Source organism: Larus michahellis, chromosome 8 (assembly GCF_964199755.1).
Source record: "Larus michahellis chromosome 8, bLarMic1.1, whole genome shotgun sequence".
Taxonomy (NCBI): domain Eukaryota; kingdom Metazoa; phylum Chordata; class Aves; order Charadriiformes; family Laridae; genus Larus; species Larus michahellis.
Window position 1 is genome coordinate 41205736 of NC_133903.1, and position 16225 is coordinate 41221960.

The window sequence follows — 16225 nt, forward strand, 5'->3', positions numbered from 1 at the left end:
GTGTCAAGGGGAATGCGCCAGTGGGCTGGCAGCAATGGGAAGCGTAGTTTCATGGAAAAAAAAAAAATAAAATAACAAGAGCAGCCTCTTACAGGGCTAATTTAGCTGAGTGAATAGCAAAAGGATTTAGAAGGGTCAAGGGGCTTTCATGGCTCCCAAACTATCCTGTTACTCAGGGCTAAACAGGAGAAAGTCCTTTGGCAGGTGGTGGTCCTATGACTGTGGATGCTATCACAGGAATTCCTACTAAATGATTATTAATAGACGGTTGTGAGTGTTTCAACAGTATAAGCCGATTTGATTATGATATACCATTTCCTACAGTAAGCTGATTCTGATTTCAGCCTTCACCTCCAAAAAAAAAAAACAAAAAACAAGCGCAGCTGAAACAAAGATCCTGATAGAAGTCAACATCTATTGCTAGTCTTTTGCTTATGGAAAAAGGAAAATATCCCAAACCATGTTGTATAGCACCAGCCTCTGCCACGTTTGTCTCATATTTTAACCAGCTAATCCATGCATGGAACATGGCCCTCTGAAACGAGGGGAAGGAATAAAATTTGGTTGTGGGGTAATGTGAGTAAGTTACTAAACAAAAAATAGCCACTTAAGTGGAGCAGTAACAAAAGTGGCGTATTCTTTTTAAAACAAACAAACAAAAACCTCCAAACCACTAGAGTTTCTAGGATACATTTTTAGGATAATACATGGATGGTTGTTCGCACGTCTTATATTCCTGCTGGGGAGTTCCCATGTCCAGCACAGGGCAGGCTGTCGGGCGCTGTGGGATACTCTGCAGAGAGAGGAGGTTTGTGTGGCTGCCCCGTGCCTCACGCTGCACAGAGAGGTGGGCTCCGGGCGGTGATGCTGCGCCTACAGCGTGGCGCCAGTAGCTGCATTACTGCCGGGTGCAGTACTTCTTTTTTTTTTTTTTTTTTTAACAGTAAAATATTTATACAAGTAGAAGCCAACTTTTACTTGCCTTCTGCGTGTGAACATGGCTGTGATGGGGAAAATACTAACCTTCGTTCCCTTTATATTTTTAGAAATGACCTCATAGCAAAGCCCGCTGCTATACCGTTCAGTTTACGGTGAGGTTATAAAGATGGAGTTTATAAAAACTGTTGCTTTGCCAAATGGCACGGTGTGATGGTATTTGCTGTGATTTAGGATTCTACAAGGCTATGGGGAATGCATACTAAAAAAAATCTACCTTTCCAACTTTTCCTTTTTGGAAGACACGCTGCTTTGTTAATTATAGTACCTGCTTTCAAAAAGTTTGTTTTAATCCACTGTTTCTTCTTAACCAAGTATTTAAATTCAGTTGTGATCTGTCTAAAATGGGTAGATATTTGTGGCACAGAATGCATTTTTTTTTTTTTTTAAGGAAAGTAAAAGCTGCTGGGAGGCAGGCTTGTCTTGTTCAGTTCTCTGTGCCAGCTGTACTGGATACGCTGCTCCTGGATAACATCCTGCGTGTGCCATGTCGGGGGGGGTGCTGTTGGAAGTCTTCATGGTTTGGGGTTTTTTAATTATTATTCTTATGATCACCAAAACCCCATTCGTACTGAAGTATTGGCCAGCCTTCAAAGCTAGCTTACAAGAACGCAGGCGCTCAGTTCCTTCCTGTTTGTTTGCATCTATGGAAGGAATAGGTGGAAGAGCTTCTCCTCTAGCACCTCCCCAGCTTCTGAGGGGTGCAGTGTGGCTCTGCGACTGGGAGGGCTCAGTGCGGGGCTGTTCTAGCCAGCGTCTCCTGTGGCTGTGGATTGTATTTGTCACAGCAGCGGTGAGCGGTGTTCTGGGGGGACACAGAGTACCCAGAGGTCGGGGGGAGTCGGTGTTCCTCTCTTGAGGACATCTGTTTGGTTTGTGCTTTGGTAGGTGAGAAAACGCCGTGTGCATCACCAAATGCGCCGCTGGCACTGGGATGTTTGCTCATAACTTTATAGCTGAAAATGAACCGAACAGAAAAATCAGTTGCTGGTTGTATATAAAGAAGGAGGTGTCATCAGGCTGAAGGCTGGTGTTTGTAGGAGCTGCTTTCCTCGGACAGCAGGTTGACTGCTAAGAGCCCTTTCCTTGCCTCTCCCTCGCCCCGATCCGGAGGGGGACCTGGAGAGATGCTCACCCTGTGCCCAGGTGCTCGCTCCTGCCCACGCACCCTCCGCTCTGGATGCGGTGCACCTTCCTCCCCTGGTTTCACTCCTCAGTTTGCAATGAGCTGCCTTGCATGGGCTTGGAGGAGCTGCCGGGACCGTGGGGACAAGGATGCTGGTGTCCCTTGGCCTCCTGGGGACGTTGCAGAGATACCTCCTGCCTCAGCTGAGCCAGTGGGGATCCCTCACGTACCCGTGGTTCGCTGTGCCCTTTTCTGTCATCTTCCCATCCCTCGCTCCCCAGTGCGAGGTTTGCCACTGACACGGAGGATTTTCTCATGGGACGGGTAGAGCTGATGTGCCATAGCGCTCCCAAAAACAGCTGGAAGGTGAATCTGCAGATAGTTAAAGGCAACTGTTCTTGTGTCTCTCGTGAAGGCGTCCTGAAGGACTATCTGCGGGAGCTGCCTTCTCCCCTGATAACCAAGCAGCTCTACGAAGCAGTGTTGGATGCCATGGTGAAAAATCCCTTGAAAATGACGGCAAGTGGTTGCGAGAATGACCCGAGTGACTCCGAGCACACAGCAGCCCTTCTGGATTGCCTGCCAGATGTGGAGAAGGTGAGCAGCGTTAGCAGGTTCGAGTAAATTGCATGCTTCAGAAAATAAAGGAAAATTTTCACACTGGACATAAAATGGGTCAAAATGTGTACACCTGTTTCCTGACTTAATGGTCCACTTGGATTTTTGATGCTCCACATCTTTGAAAATACTTCCATGCTGTGATTAACTGGAGGGGCTGCATTGCTGTATTTATTCTAGTTTGCATTTTATATTGCCTCTGTAAAACTGAATGAAAAGCTGTGATCGCTACTTTTACATTGTCAGATTATTCCCATCTGGTGTCCTGCTCCATTTCTGTGGAGCTCTTTGATCTGGATGTCGTAATTACGTGGGCAAATGCGTTCCTCTTTCCTGAGCATGTGCAATGAAGCCTTTGCTTCCCATATGTGCATTGTAATAGTGCTGTGCGCAGCTACCGGCCACGTCCACCTCTAGAAAACCAGAGTTAGCCCATGGGAGAGAGTGAGTGAGTGAGTGGCCTGCACAGTACTTGGAAGTTACCTGGAAGCTTGTTCTGTTGCTGAGCTCGTACTGAGGGTTTCTTTATTTTCTAATGTACCTGCATCATCTGTACTGCTGCTGCAGCTTCTCTCCCCTCCCTGATGTCCCCTTTCCACTGTGACAAAAACTCATCCATGTAAAACTGAGATCAGGTAAGAAGCAAGCTGAATTTTACCAGAAATTCTGTCTTAAGTAGTCTGCTCTGTGGTAGTCCAATACAGCACTTTCCTAATTCAGCACTTAGATGTTCCGCTGATGGGTGGTGATAGAAAAAGCATAGCTATCAGCCTTCATCTTGTCCCTCTAGAGCAGCAACGTTAGGATGTCAACACCACCTTCGTCTAGTGTTTTGTTTCATTTCCTGAGCAGTATTTTGTTCTTTTAGGCTACCCTGAAGATGCTGTTGGATCACCTGAAACTGGTGGCTTCTTACCATGAAGTCAATAAGATGACGTGCCAGAATCTAGCTGTATGTTTTGGGCCCGTGTTGCTGAGCCAGAGGCAGGAGACCACCAACCATAACAACAGAGTCTTCACAGACTCGGAAGAGCTTGCTAGTGCCCTGGACTTCAAAAAACACATAGAGGTTCTTCACTACTTGCTCCAGCTGTGGCCAGGTACTGTTTCATGAATCTGATCAAGGGAGAATGTCAAACCATTACTGTATGTTTGTACTGTGCGACAGTCTACATTGATTCACAGGATGATTGAGCAGCATCAGAAAACACGAGGTGCTATGGTGTGCTACGCATAGTATGCTATGCTAACACCTGTTAATCTAAAGAAATCAATTTTATAATCTACTCTTTGTATTTGGTCACTTGCTTTAATGGAAAGTTTGTTGTTTTAATTGCTTTCTTACCAGATGGCAGGGTTTGAGTATAACGTAAGAAGTGGTGAAGAGTGCTTTATGTGAGTAAAGACACTAGAAAAAAGAAGCCCAGTGACAGTAAGGCTTCCACATCTGAATTAGGGTGTGTTGGAGGTGTTTTGGTTTTTTATTTCTTCTGCTCTCCTGCTTTGACCATCCAGGATTATCCGTGTATGGAATTCCTTAGTTGTTTGGTCTCTGAGGTACCCCAAACGTTATTTTAATTCTGCCCTTGTACTTTGGCAGAGTTGGGAACATCCTTACAGTAAGAGCTGTGCGACCTCTAGTTGCTTTTGCAGAACTTTCCTTAAAGGAGAAATGTTTTTAAAACAAAACACAACAAAATCCCCAAACCAGCCAAACAACAAAACCCAAACCAAAACATCCTATGTACCTTTTAGCTCCCACTCCCAAAATTAAGAGGTCATACGCTTTGGCACAACTTGGGATCAATTCTCAATAAGAAGGGAAGTGCTTCTAATCTTCCTAATAAACTACCAAAGTGGAAGCGAAGGTAACTATTTCTGCGAAGATCTGCCTTTCAAATGGGAAATGGTTGCACAGTGTTTATGTTTCCCCCGGTGTTCAGAGAGACAGAAGCCAGTGGAAATAGTCAGGATGATGTCTGGAGCCCTGGGCTTCAGTCCCTGGTGAATTCCTGTGCCTTGCTGCTGCTGAACTGCTGCATTTCCTTGCGCAAGAGCTGCCCGGAGTCAGGAGCGGACGAAGGTATTACAGGTTTCCGCTTAAAGAGGGAGAGCTGAAAGCTGCCCAGCCATGGGTCTGTGGTGCTGTGGTATCTTCCTTTTTCACAGTGGTCTAGCTAATGGTGTGGAGAACCAGTCTCTTTGGTAACCTGAATAATTTAATATCCGCATCTCAAATTTGAGCAATGTAAAACCTGTAATTCTCAAGGCTAAGCGAAGATTCAGCCCATCTGAACAGCTTCTTAATTGTTCCCTTCTAGAACACAATAATTGCTCTGGGGAAACTGCTGAATTTCTGCACCAATTGAAACATGAAATGGAGTTGCAGTTAATCTAAATGAATAATAGGTCTGATTTGTTTTTTTTTATTTTATTTTTACTTGAAGAGGAGGAGGTCTGCTTTTTATGGGAGACTTGGAGTCACCTGGGAAGTGTGGAAGGTCACGAAGGGCTTGACTTGGCAATACTGAATTACAGATGTTGTGGCTGCATTTGAGCCAGGCAGGGGGACTCTGCTGCTCTGTGTTCAGGATACAAAATGCTCCTCAACTCATTTAAAGAGTGTTTGGGGAAAGGCTTTTTTCTTTTTTTTTTTTTTTTTTTTTTTCCCCTCTCCCCTGTTATCTTCCCCCCTTGCAAACATTGTAAAGAGAAATTGCCATTGCCAGCTAAGTGATTCTTGAAGCATTTTATTCTGGAGGGCCCAGCAAGGGCTCCTGACGTGTAAGTGTGTGTTGGCAAAGACTTGTATCTGGCAGATTCTATACAATAATTAAAAATAATAAGTGTCTGTTGTGTATTCCTAGACATGAGGTGTAAATGAATGTGTGCTAGCAGACAAAGTGCAGAATAGGCACATGAACATGAGTCTTTGTTTGAGTATGAACTATGAAGACAATGTAAGATGTACGATCTTGCTGTTAAAGGGGTTTTTATGATTACAAAACAGTATGGGAATCTATACTGTATTGTATTTACACAGGTCATCTTAAACAGTCTCTGCTCTACTTAGTAATACTTGTTAAGTTTTTATCTAGAGATTTATATTAAATTTGTAAGGTGGGTTTTTGGGGGGGTCTTTTTGTTTTGTTTTTTAATTTTAATTATGAGAGAAAGAATTTTGGGGGAAGGTTTAATCCTTTCTTGGGTAAAACTATGAAGTGTCAGGACAAGTGAAGCAAATGCAGAAGAAGAGAGTTGACTGTAAGCTGACTTGACCAGCACAGCGTAATTGCCAGGTTTGTGAATAGCCCACTGAGGTCTTTCCAGTGCTCAAATGTTTCTTGTGGTATATCAGGTACTGATGAGTATAAAGAATATTCTGGGTGAGGCAGTGATTTCAGCCATCGTGAGCTACTTCTTTGTTCCTCTGACAGCAATTCCCACCCGGGGAGTATCTCCAGGCTGCCCCAAACCCTGTTGGTTCGAGCGGCTGTGAATCGGTGAATGGGGGGTTGTTGCTGCTGTGGGGGCTGCAGTGGTCAGCGAGCACCTGCTGTGTCAGGTACCGATGGGAAAGATGAGTTTGGGGACAAAGTCAGTGTAGACAGGTAATGTACTGGAGGGAAAAAACCCAGCAAGTATAGCCTCAGTTGTGTTGTCCGATTCCCCGCCGCCATAAGACTGATAGTAGTTTGCTTGCGTTAGGCATTGCTCCGCTCTGATTTTCAGCAGGGCGGGTGAGCTCAGGCGGTGAAAGGGTGTCCCTGACTGGGCAGCTTGAAGAGCTGAATGAAAATGGCAGTGCTTTTTATGTAGGTTTTCTTTTTTTTCTATACCCTGCTGACGTGATGGCAGCCATGCCCTGGAGTCACCTCCTGTGACCGGTGACCCTGTGGCTGTGACAAGCACACGCTGACCATGCTCTGGGTCAGCACCGCCGGGAAGCTGCCATCTCCGCTTGCTGCAGCCTCATGGAAACCTTCTCTGCCTGAAAATAAGAGCAAGAGGAGAGTTAGTTTGACATAAGGTGCAGCTTCACGATGGGCTTGAGGCGATTGAGGACACTTCTGCTCCCTTGTCGGCTGCAGCTGGGCAGCCCCAAAGCTGCTGACCACCAAAAATGTAAAGAAACTTTGAGTCAGGTCAGTGAGCCAGCACAGGAGAGGTGGGAAACGTGGGTGGAGGAAGAGGGAGACCAAGAGCTGTTTGGGCAGCAAATTCTGTGCAGGAGCTAATCACGAGACCCCTGGGATAGCTTACGGTGTGGCTGCTGTGGGAAGGAAAAGCAGGGAGATGTAGCTCTGCCCATAGGAGTGTGCATTGCTGTAAAGGGGGCAGGAGTAGGGTAAGTAGTAGAGTTTTTCTTCACCTTGAAGAGAAAGCCATAAATCTATCCCTTGGCTTGCAAGAACCGTGCAGGACAGTGTGCTAAAAGGGAGGTAAAACACGAATGCGGAGATGTGAGCAGGCGAACACCTGCATCACACGAATGCAGTGTGGACAGAACAGTTGGACCTGATGGAAGGATCGCCGTCTGGTCCCTTACGTTTAATCTCCTGTAGATTGAGACAGCTTGATAATCAACAGGTTGTGCAATACTTCGATTTCCGTATTTTTCCAACCGAAAACAAATAGTCCTTGTTCAGTTAGACCATGTAATACTGGCAAGTTGTTGTTAACCCATGGCCCTTCGTCTTAATGGAGCATAGTCTAAACAGAAGGGCTTTTGTTACAGTAAGAGAGGGGGGGAAAAAGCAATGATAGTTATTGCATGTTACTGTGCAAGACATAGAGTAAGACTAAAATCCTCTGGAGAGAACTGTAATGCGGACCCAGAAGGAGAAGCGTAGGGCACATCTCAGGCCTGAGCCTTTGTGCTTGCGTGTGAGGAGTCTAACGAGGAGCAGGTGACGTTGTGAACCGCACGGGTTTGTGTGCACCACCTTTTCAGTGGTGAATGGGAATAGAAGTTCCTGCTTCCAGTTAACAAGAGGTAACGGTCTGTTTAAAACAAAAAGAAGTTTTGCAGCTCAGACATTCAATAGGCACAAGTCAGTAAAAAATATTTGTGCTGTTTACCGTAGGAAGCCGGTAACAGTGGAGGAGACTGTTAGTAACTTGTGCTGTATAATCGTGAGCTCAGGTAACGCGACCATCAAACCTGTTTGAGTGTACGTCTGACACGGGGTTGTGGCTGCTTAGAAAAATAATGCATAATGGAAATGAGCTTCTTTTAATAGCGCAGAACGCGAGGGCAAAAGAGAAACACAAGAGTTTAACTCTTGGCGCGTCTTGAGCTTCTCTAGGTGTTTCTCCGTGGTGGTATTTTTGTTGTGTTTTAACCTCTTTTGCTGTGCCTGCTTTCTGTTACTCTCTCAGCCTGGACGAAGTGTGTGAGCTGAGCTGTTTGCTTTCCTTTGACCCAGAGCCAGACGGTGATTAACTCACGCAGTGAATTTAACTGGGGCTGTGGGAGTTCCTAGTTTTAGATAGGCTTCTCTCCATTGCAGTTTGAATCTGGCATGAATCCTCAAAACTGGGCTTTTACAGTAGTTTTTCTTACAATTTTATATCAAACAGCAGCAGAAAACATAATAGTGGAATGTGTTGGCTGTAAGCTTGCATGTGTCCATGCATGCTGTTAGCGTGTGATGTCCAGGGAGGAGAATGGGCATCTGTCATGGACTTCTCTTGTTGCAGTACGGATTCAGCCCTCACTCTGGTTTAACCTCTTCTCTCTTCTAGTACATCCCTCACCTGCCAAAGAACCAGCACACCCGAATGCGTTTCCCGAGCACCCATCCTCCCTGAATTACCTGAGGCCCAAGAGGCAGAGACCTCAGATGCTGAATCTGAGCAGCACCGAGATGTCTGGGGTGCTCAGACCAAGGCCAGCAGGCCTGGACAGCCCATCGAGCAACCGCTACGCTGGAGACTGGAGCAGCTGTGGGGAGAACTACTTCTTGAACCCAAAAGACTGCCTGAGTGAAGCAGACTATGACGACGTCCCTTCAGAAGACACAGAGAGTGGGGATGACAGCGGCAGAGCCGAGGAGCCAGACGCCTCGGTCAAGCACCCGCAGCCCATCCCCAGGGAGGACACCTTCCAGAGCTATTTGACAATGCAAGCAATAGACTCAGCGGTGGATCACAGAGCAAACCTCAAAGACCTGCAGGAAAGTATTGACACTCTGATAGGAAACCTGGAAAGGGAACTCAACAAGAACAGGCTCAACATGAGTTACTAAATGCTGTCCTGCGTGACGCCTCCTCCTAGTGCCTCCGTGCCCCTCGCCGGGCTTCCCACAGCCGGGTGAGGACAGATGGTGCCCTTGGACACCTTGTGGCAAGGTCACAGCCCACCTTGCGTTAACAAATTTTAAGCCATTCCGTTACATTTCTGCCTTTTTGTTAGAAGAAGGGGTCGGCCTGATCCTGGTGTTGGAGACAACCTTAGAGACGGTGAGGTGATTCCACATAGTGGCGTTTCTCCCGAAAAATACTGTGCACTTAGGTGATCTGGGCAATACCTGGCAGGAGGTAAAGCAACATCTCTGCTGTCGGCGGCAGCAGATCTCCCCATTCCCAAAACCCTAGCTCCGGTACAGATCATCCTCTCGGAAGAGGATGAACGCTGCTTGGCCTGAGTTTTGCAGCATGGACTTCAGAAAGACTTGTTTTACTATATATGCAATGGCTGCTATGAAAAATGCTTTATATATATATAATATTTATATATAAAGTTTTAATTGTACAAATATTAATGTATTCCTGTATTAACACTTTTCAATAATTATTTAAACAAGCAAAAATTAAATATTTTTCTAACCTTGTTTGTATATATCTATGTGTAAATGTGCATGTGTCCGTAGCCACCTTTGGAAAGGAGAGGTCTCTCAGAATGACGAGATGTGTCCGTTTCTGGGAAGACGTGTTCAGTGATGCCAGGGTGAAGTTACCCATTGGGTGACGCGGCGTTTGATTTATGCACAGAAACATGGCCAGAGAGAAGGCAGGGTGAATGATTAATATAAATAACCTTGTGTGTTGCAGGGGCAGCGGTTCGCAGGTGTTGACTATTAACTCTCTCTCACACACCCATCACACTTTCTCTAATTTTTTTCTTTGTTTGTTTTTTTCCTCCATTTTTTTCATATATAAAGAAGGTCTGGAATGTATTTACTTCTCAAAAAATACTTCTGGCTTGTCCTCGTGATCTTTAATTGTGACACTTCAATACTTTTTCTCTCCAGAGTTTCATGTATTTTTGTTGAGGTGCCTTTGTCTGGCTGCTGGTGAGTAGACGTGTTTGAGCCCCCTCTGAAGGGCTGTGGCTCTGGAGATGCAAGACTCAAATTCTGCACAAAGGCAGTTACTTTTTTTTCCTCTGAGTCTTTTTTTTTTTTTTTTTTTTTAATTAATCTCCCCAAAATGGAAACCTGAGTTATTACAAGGGGTTGAATGGGTTGAGTGATGTTACTCCTCAGGAGTTTGGGTGGGATTGCAGCTCACTGTGACCTTGTTAGATTCAGCTGTCACCCACCATCTTCTCAGATCATCTGTAGTCATTTATGGTGAGCAATTTGGCACTTCATGTTCAGGAAACGTGTTCTTAGTTTAATTAAAAGTAGTTACCAAATCGCATGCAGATGTTTTGATGGTCCCTCTAACGAAAAGGAGATAGAGGGTTGTTCCTTGTCCTTCCCAGGTCACCCCCAGTGAGGAAGGGGGGATTTGGGGTGTGGGGGCCATGGGGTTATGTATTTTGAGGTCGAACACTGAGTTGTGAGCAGGGTAGAACTGAATTCTCTTTGTCTTTCTGGTACGATGTTGGCATCCTGCCATGGCTTTCCGTTCACCCCCTATGGGTAAGTGCTTTTCTGCTAACCCGTACTTCCTCATATTGCTTAATTGAAGAGTTATTTATTTACAGTAGCAAGGAATTAAGAATTGCTATGGCAAACTTCACCCCTCTTCTCTAAGGAATTCTTTTAGCATGGTTTCAAATGGTTTATTCAATCTCATTAATTTATTTTTTGTAAGTGTTTAAAAGATGCAAAACAATTATTGCAATATAATGATAATGTATGAAAATGTAAATTTAACCGGAAGCATTTATCAATAAATCGATGTATTTTTTTAAACTTTTATACCTACAGAATGTGCATACTTTTTAAACTATAAATTTAAATTCTAAATAAAATTTGAATTAAGAACAAAATTTGACTAAGCCTAGTTAGTGATTATTTAAACCTGTCTAAGCTGGTGCCGTACACTTGTACTAGCTGCACGTGTGAATTAATTCCATGAAGCCATTTAGTTTTTCAGAAGACGTTTTGTTCTATTGTCTTTTCTAGATTGACACAGCATTTCGGTTACATAGTTTTTAAAAAAAAAAAAAAAAAAACCAACCCAAAACAAACACTACTCTATTTAAATCCAAAAGGAATAATGTTCTCAGGAAGTTGTCAAACCAGCGTTGCGGCAGCATTGCTTCCTTTATTGCAGGGTGCTGATGCTCTTGGACGTAGCTTGGCTTCGGCGCTCTCGGTGTGTGTGGATGTATTAGCACTAGCTGAAAGATATTTGTTTGCATTTAAAGTTATTTGATAAATGGTATATTAAGTTTTCATTGTTTGTAATAACGTGGACGACGTAAATGAGCAGCTTTTGAATAAGTGTAGGCTTTTTCTACAGGAAGGTTCTGTAACTCAGTGCGCTGCTCTGTCAGTTCCAATATTTTAACCTTACAACAGGGGAAATTAATGATTTGATAAATGTATTAATGTTAATCTAATTAGTTAATTAAAATATAGTAAAGTATTGTTGTTATTAAAATGAAACTTTTTGCTGGTAATCTACTTAAACTCGTAGAACGTGTTTTGGATCTTAGAAACTGTCTTTTAATGAGACATTTCCCAAGTGGTATTTTTTGTTATATGTTGTACCTTATATATATTCTTACAGATATTATTATATTTTGTCTAATTATTTATATAATCTGGTCAAGTTGCGTCCTTCCTAGGATCGTTACCGATCCTTGAGGAAGAGGATTAGAGTGGGAATTACCCTACACTAAGTTGGGAGCTGTAAAGCGACCTCTTTCTACCAAAATAATAAAGAGCGTTTTTTTTTATACAAAAGAGCAGCCTTGGGCTGTGTGGGCTCCGCAGGGCAGAGCCAGGGGCTTCTCTGACTGTGCCGACCTTTGTTGTTGCCTGTTCGGTGTAACGGGGTTCGACATGGAGGGCAGCTCCCTTTCCGCAGGGGCTCTTACCGCACTAAAGGAGGTAGAACGCAGAGGTCTGGTGTCCTTGGAGTGTAATGACTTCCTCCAGGTGTGACCTCTGCTTCCCGGGTAAAGAAAACGGATGCGGCTGCTCTTACAGAACCAGTTCCAAGACTTGCACCAAAATCTCGTACAAACAAATTGTTACACCCAAGTATGGGCTTTTCTGGTGTTCTGAGGCTGGTGATGGCCACGTGCTGGGTAGCAACCAGGAGTCGTAGTTTGTAGGCCCCAGGGAAAAGCAGAAATGCATCCGTGGGTCTGTACAACTCCTTGCAGCCAAAAGTTAAGGATATAATACACTTAAGGTGAGCTCAGGAATGGACCAGGCCCATCAGTAGAGTTTTAATCCATTGCTGTTTGTTCAAAGAGGATTGTCCAGATGCTGCTTGGGCTGTGTGGCTGATCCAGCTGACACTGAGCTGCTTCTCCCCCTTTTTGGCCTCCCAAACTGGCTTATTACAGGAGTGTGCAAGAGATGGGTAGGGATTGTGTGGGATGTGGGATAGAGAGGGTGGCGGCATGGCTTTGGGCTGACCGCAGCTGCTGGGGACCTATGTCCTCAGAAATTTCAGATCTTTAGATCTGTCTTTTCCAAATGCATAACGTATGTGGATGTTTATTAATGCACCAGGCAAGAAATGTAGCTGCAGCTATTAAGCGTGTTATAAAAATAGAAGGAAACATCCCCAACAGAAATAGATAGCCAGGTTTTTTACAAAATAAATCTGATAAGCCAGACACACATCTGGTATTTCTGCTGCCAGATCTTAACCCCTTCACCTTCCTCCCCATCCCAAGGTACAGGGTTTTCTTAACAGTAGAAATGTCTTTTGAAATGAGTCTCTGTCTGAAAGTATGGAGCTAGCAGCAGCTGAAAGATGGTTATTTTGGGTGGGGGGAGGACTGGTGTTAAACTTCAGTGTCACTATGATGCATTCATTTTAAAATGTCATCCTGCACAAAAAGTTTTAACTGTTTTCATTCTGTTTGCCTTTTCAGAGCCATGCAGGAAACCCCATCGTTTTCTAGGCAAAATTAACTTGTGGAACAGTCTGCCGTAAGAGAACGCAAATCTGACCCTACAGGTATTTGAACATCCAGGGTTGCATTAGAGAGGATGAAAGACCACGATGAGGTGTATAATCTCATGTTTCTGGTGTTATTTGGGAACAGAGATGAGGAGGAAAATGGCTTTTGGGAAGGCAACTCCGTTTCCACTGGGGGATTCCTGCGGGTCCCCAGGCTGCTTTGCTCTGGGGATGGAGGGGGCGCTGATCGGTGGGGCCCTGATCCGCTGCCTCCTTGTCCTCACTGTTAGAAAGACCCAGCTGAAATGCGGCTGGCCTCCTGAGATATTTTCTTAATCAAAACTCTCAGGAGTGCCTCACCACAAGGCTCGTGCTGAGGCTGCTGCCTCTTCTGGGTTGCAGTTACAGAGCCACAGCGAAGGGGAGACGGTTGGGCTTTCCAGGTAAGTCATAACCGTAGGGTTGACTTTAACGTATATGTACTTTGCAGCACTGTTAATCAAAAATCTGTGATTTGATGGTGATCTGAGCTGTTGTTCTACTGAAGTCCAGGCCTGATAACAGAGCACTGAGCACTTTAATTAGTTGGTTGTGGGATGTTTACATCCGTATGGAGCAGGTTGTTAGTTAAATATTGATTTAGCAGCGGAACTGTGTTCTCCTCCTGTTTGAGCTCTGACTGCAAATGCTATGCTGCAGGTGGTAGGGATATCGTGTTGAGTTTTCATTGGGTTTAATTTAGACGTAGTTTAATATGAGGAACAAGGAATATTACTGTAACATTTAAACTTCAAACTAACAAAAGACTATTTTTCAAACCAAGTTTTATCTAGTGGCACCAAACCTATCTTAAATCTGACCAAAGTTCAGTTAAAGTGTTAAAAGTACATGAAAATCGAAGTGGCATGTTTTTAACGCTACCTAAAACCAATTTGCAATGTTTATTTTGGGACATAGGAGACTCCCACTGCTCCTGTTTCGTATTTGGCTACGCTTTGTTCTGACGAAGCAGAGCAATCACTTGCCAGCCAAAGATCCTCTCTGCAAATCCCCCGTGTGTCACTCGTCTTTTGTGCATTAGTGTCTACTGTGACCATATGGACATTTGTTTGACAGGAGTCTGTGACCCTCAAACAGTTTGGTGAGTCATGGAAAGAGTGAACTCACCCGTATAGAGTTTAATCTGTCCTCCTCTGATAGATTTAATTTCTGCTTGACAGGGTCTGCTCAGTTACATGGTGTCTGGCCTGGCTATTGAAACGAGCAACCAGCAGAACACGGCTTATGAAAGAGTCGTCTCTGTGGATGGAGGATGAACATTAATATTCATGAGCTGTTACTCATTTACACTGGTAAATATTAAAACTTCTGTGTGACACCGTTTGATCTCTCAAGAACAATTGTCTTTTGACAAGTGCACACACCCAACAGCCACGGTGTGCTTGGTGTAGAAGCTCTTTGTTCTAAATAATACTCATTTCTTCAAGTGAACAGTATACTTTAACGGCTTTGGTTTTCCATTTGTAAGCATTTGCCAGGCTTAAGTAACAATCATTTTCTAATCTGATGATGGAAAGTAAAAGTGGTTCAGCCTGTGAAGTTTGGAGGTTTATGAATAGTGTGGTCAGATCTATGCTTTTGGTTCAGAAGTCCCTGAAACTTGTTTAGTAATTTATATGGTCCTCCTTTAGTGTATCAATGTATGGATTCAGATGTAAGGGGCTCCCCTATCATTTAAGTGTAGTAAGTAATAAATAGAAGACTTTATAGCATGGTGAATATTTGTTGTGGGTGCATTTAAGGGAAGAGAACCAGGTTGCTGTTGAGGGAGCATTGACATTGAGCACCTAAGCAGTGTCATTGTGTGGTGCCTTTTGAGCATTGTGGCAATCTTCTTGGGATAGATCCTCTTGTAGCAGTGATGGCCACCTCTCTTCCCTGCTGTAATATGGGTGACTGCACATGCCAGTTGGGGAAACAATTGCCTGTGGAAGTTGTAGTGAATAAAGCTAGCTAATGATGGAAATCGTCTTTAGTGTAAAAAAAAATCTTTGTTCCTGTGCTTCATGAGCTGCAATGGCTTGTTGATTTATAAGAGCAACTCAGGGTCTAGTTTTGATCTTTAAATCCCTTAGGTGAGAGCAGAGCCTTTGCACGAGGAGTTGCTCCTTCCATCTCCTGTGTTACTGTGATTGTTGTGGTCACCTGAGGTACCCGTGTACCTGCGTACCTCCCCTTCTCCCTTCAACCACAGCTCAGGCACGTGGGGCTGGAGATGTCTCAGGTGAGCGTCCTTTGCTCTGGAGTGCTTTCGGTTACCGTATCTCCACAGTAGGAAATGTCCTGGACCTCTCAAAAAACCTCCAAAACTGACTGCTTGTCCCTAAGTTTTCAAGAGGAATGAATAATTTGGCGATGAGGGAGGAGATGCTTGCTGGAGCTGAGTAGCAGAATTTGGATGGCCTGTGTGAATGTAACTGCTGGAGATGTGTGGCTTCCACTCGGGTGGGAGGAGGGGGATGTAGATTGGAAGGGTGAATACTGGCATGTTGGTTTGACCGGCTGAGTTGTGTTTAGGATTTTTACAGTTTGTAGAGTTCTGACAGACACAGAACTTTGAAAACTAAACAGACAGAATATTCATTATAACTGTATGAATGAAAGATAGTTGGGGAAATGTGCCCAAAACAGTTGTTCTCTAACCACATTGTCAGTAAACAAATGGCTAAAGTTAATAAAACAACAATCTCTAACTGCGAGATGCTTTATTTCTGAAGCTAAACATGTTCTGCTGAAATAAAGAGGTCCTGAAATAAAAAACTTCTTCTGGTTCTAAAGGTGATAATGATCTTTAAGCATCTGATGAGGAAAGTATTTCTTCTCCCTTTACTAGTCCTAAATCCGTTAGTATCTGCTTCTCCAGGTCCAGAAACACCATATAGTCTGCATTTTCTTGCTCCTCCATATCTTCTTTTGTTTTCTGTAGAGCAGTCATTCACTGAAGGAAAAACACATAACTGTATGTGACCCCATTGCTTTCCAGTGGATACTATCAGTCCTATCACAAATTAATTAAAAGAGGCATCGCCTAGGGCAACATTGACTGAATTGTCATTTCTTGGTTGATTAGCTGGTATTATTAAACCATTTACTAAAGAATGG

At 44.0% G+C, this 16225-nt stretch overlaps 2 protein-coding genes across 6 annotated transcripts in view; one reads left to right on the plus strand and one right to left on the minus strand.

Moving 5' to 3' along the window:
- Positions 1-11543, plus strand: part of SYDE2 (synapse defective Rho GTPase homolog 2) — a 32013-nt gene extending 20470 nt beyond the window's left edge. For 2 of the 3 annotated variants that reach the window (XM_074597633.1, XM_074597635.1), the window contains exons 5-7: positions 2538-2719; positions 3609-3840; positions 8489-11543. In XM_074597633.1, the coding sequence (XP_074453734.1) occupies positions 2538-2719; positions 3609-3840; positions 8489-8991 (917 nt within the window). In that variant the 3' untranslated portion in view covers positions 8992-11543. Of the gene's footprint in view, positions 1-2537; positions 2720-3608; positions 3841-7827; positions 7887-8488 lie in introns of all 3 variants that reach the window. The other variant, XM_074597636.1, reaches the window with a different exon arrangement.
- Positions 11544-15813: 4270 nt separating this feature from the next.
- The window catches only part of DNAI3 (dynein axonemal intermediate chain 3), a 30091-nt gene continuing 29679 nt past the window's right edge, over positions 15814-16225 (minus strand). For all 3 annotated transcript variants that reach the window (XM_074597485.1, XM_074597484.1, XM_074597486.1), the window contains one exon: positions 15814-16061. In XM_074597485.1, the coding sequence (XP_074453586.1) occupies positions 16055-16061 (7 nt within the window). In that variant the 3' untranslated portion in view covers positions 15814-16054. The remainder of the gene's footprint in view (positions 16062-16225) is intronic.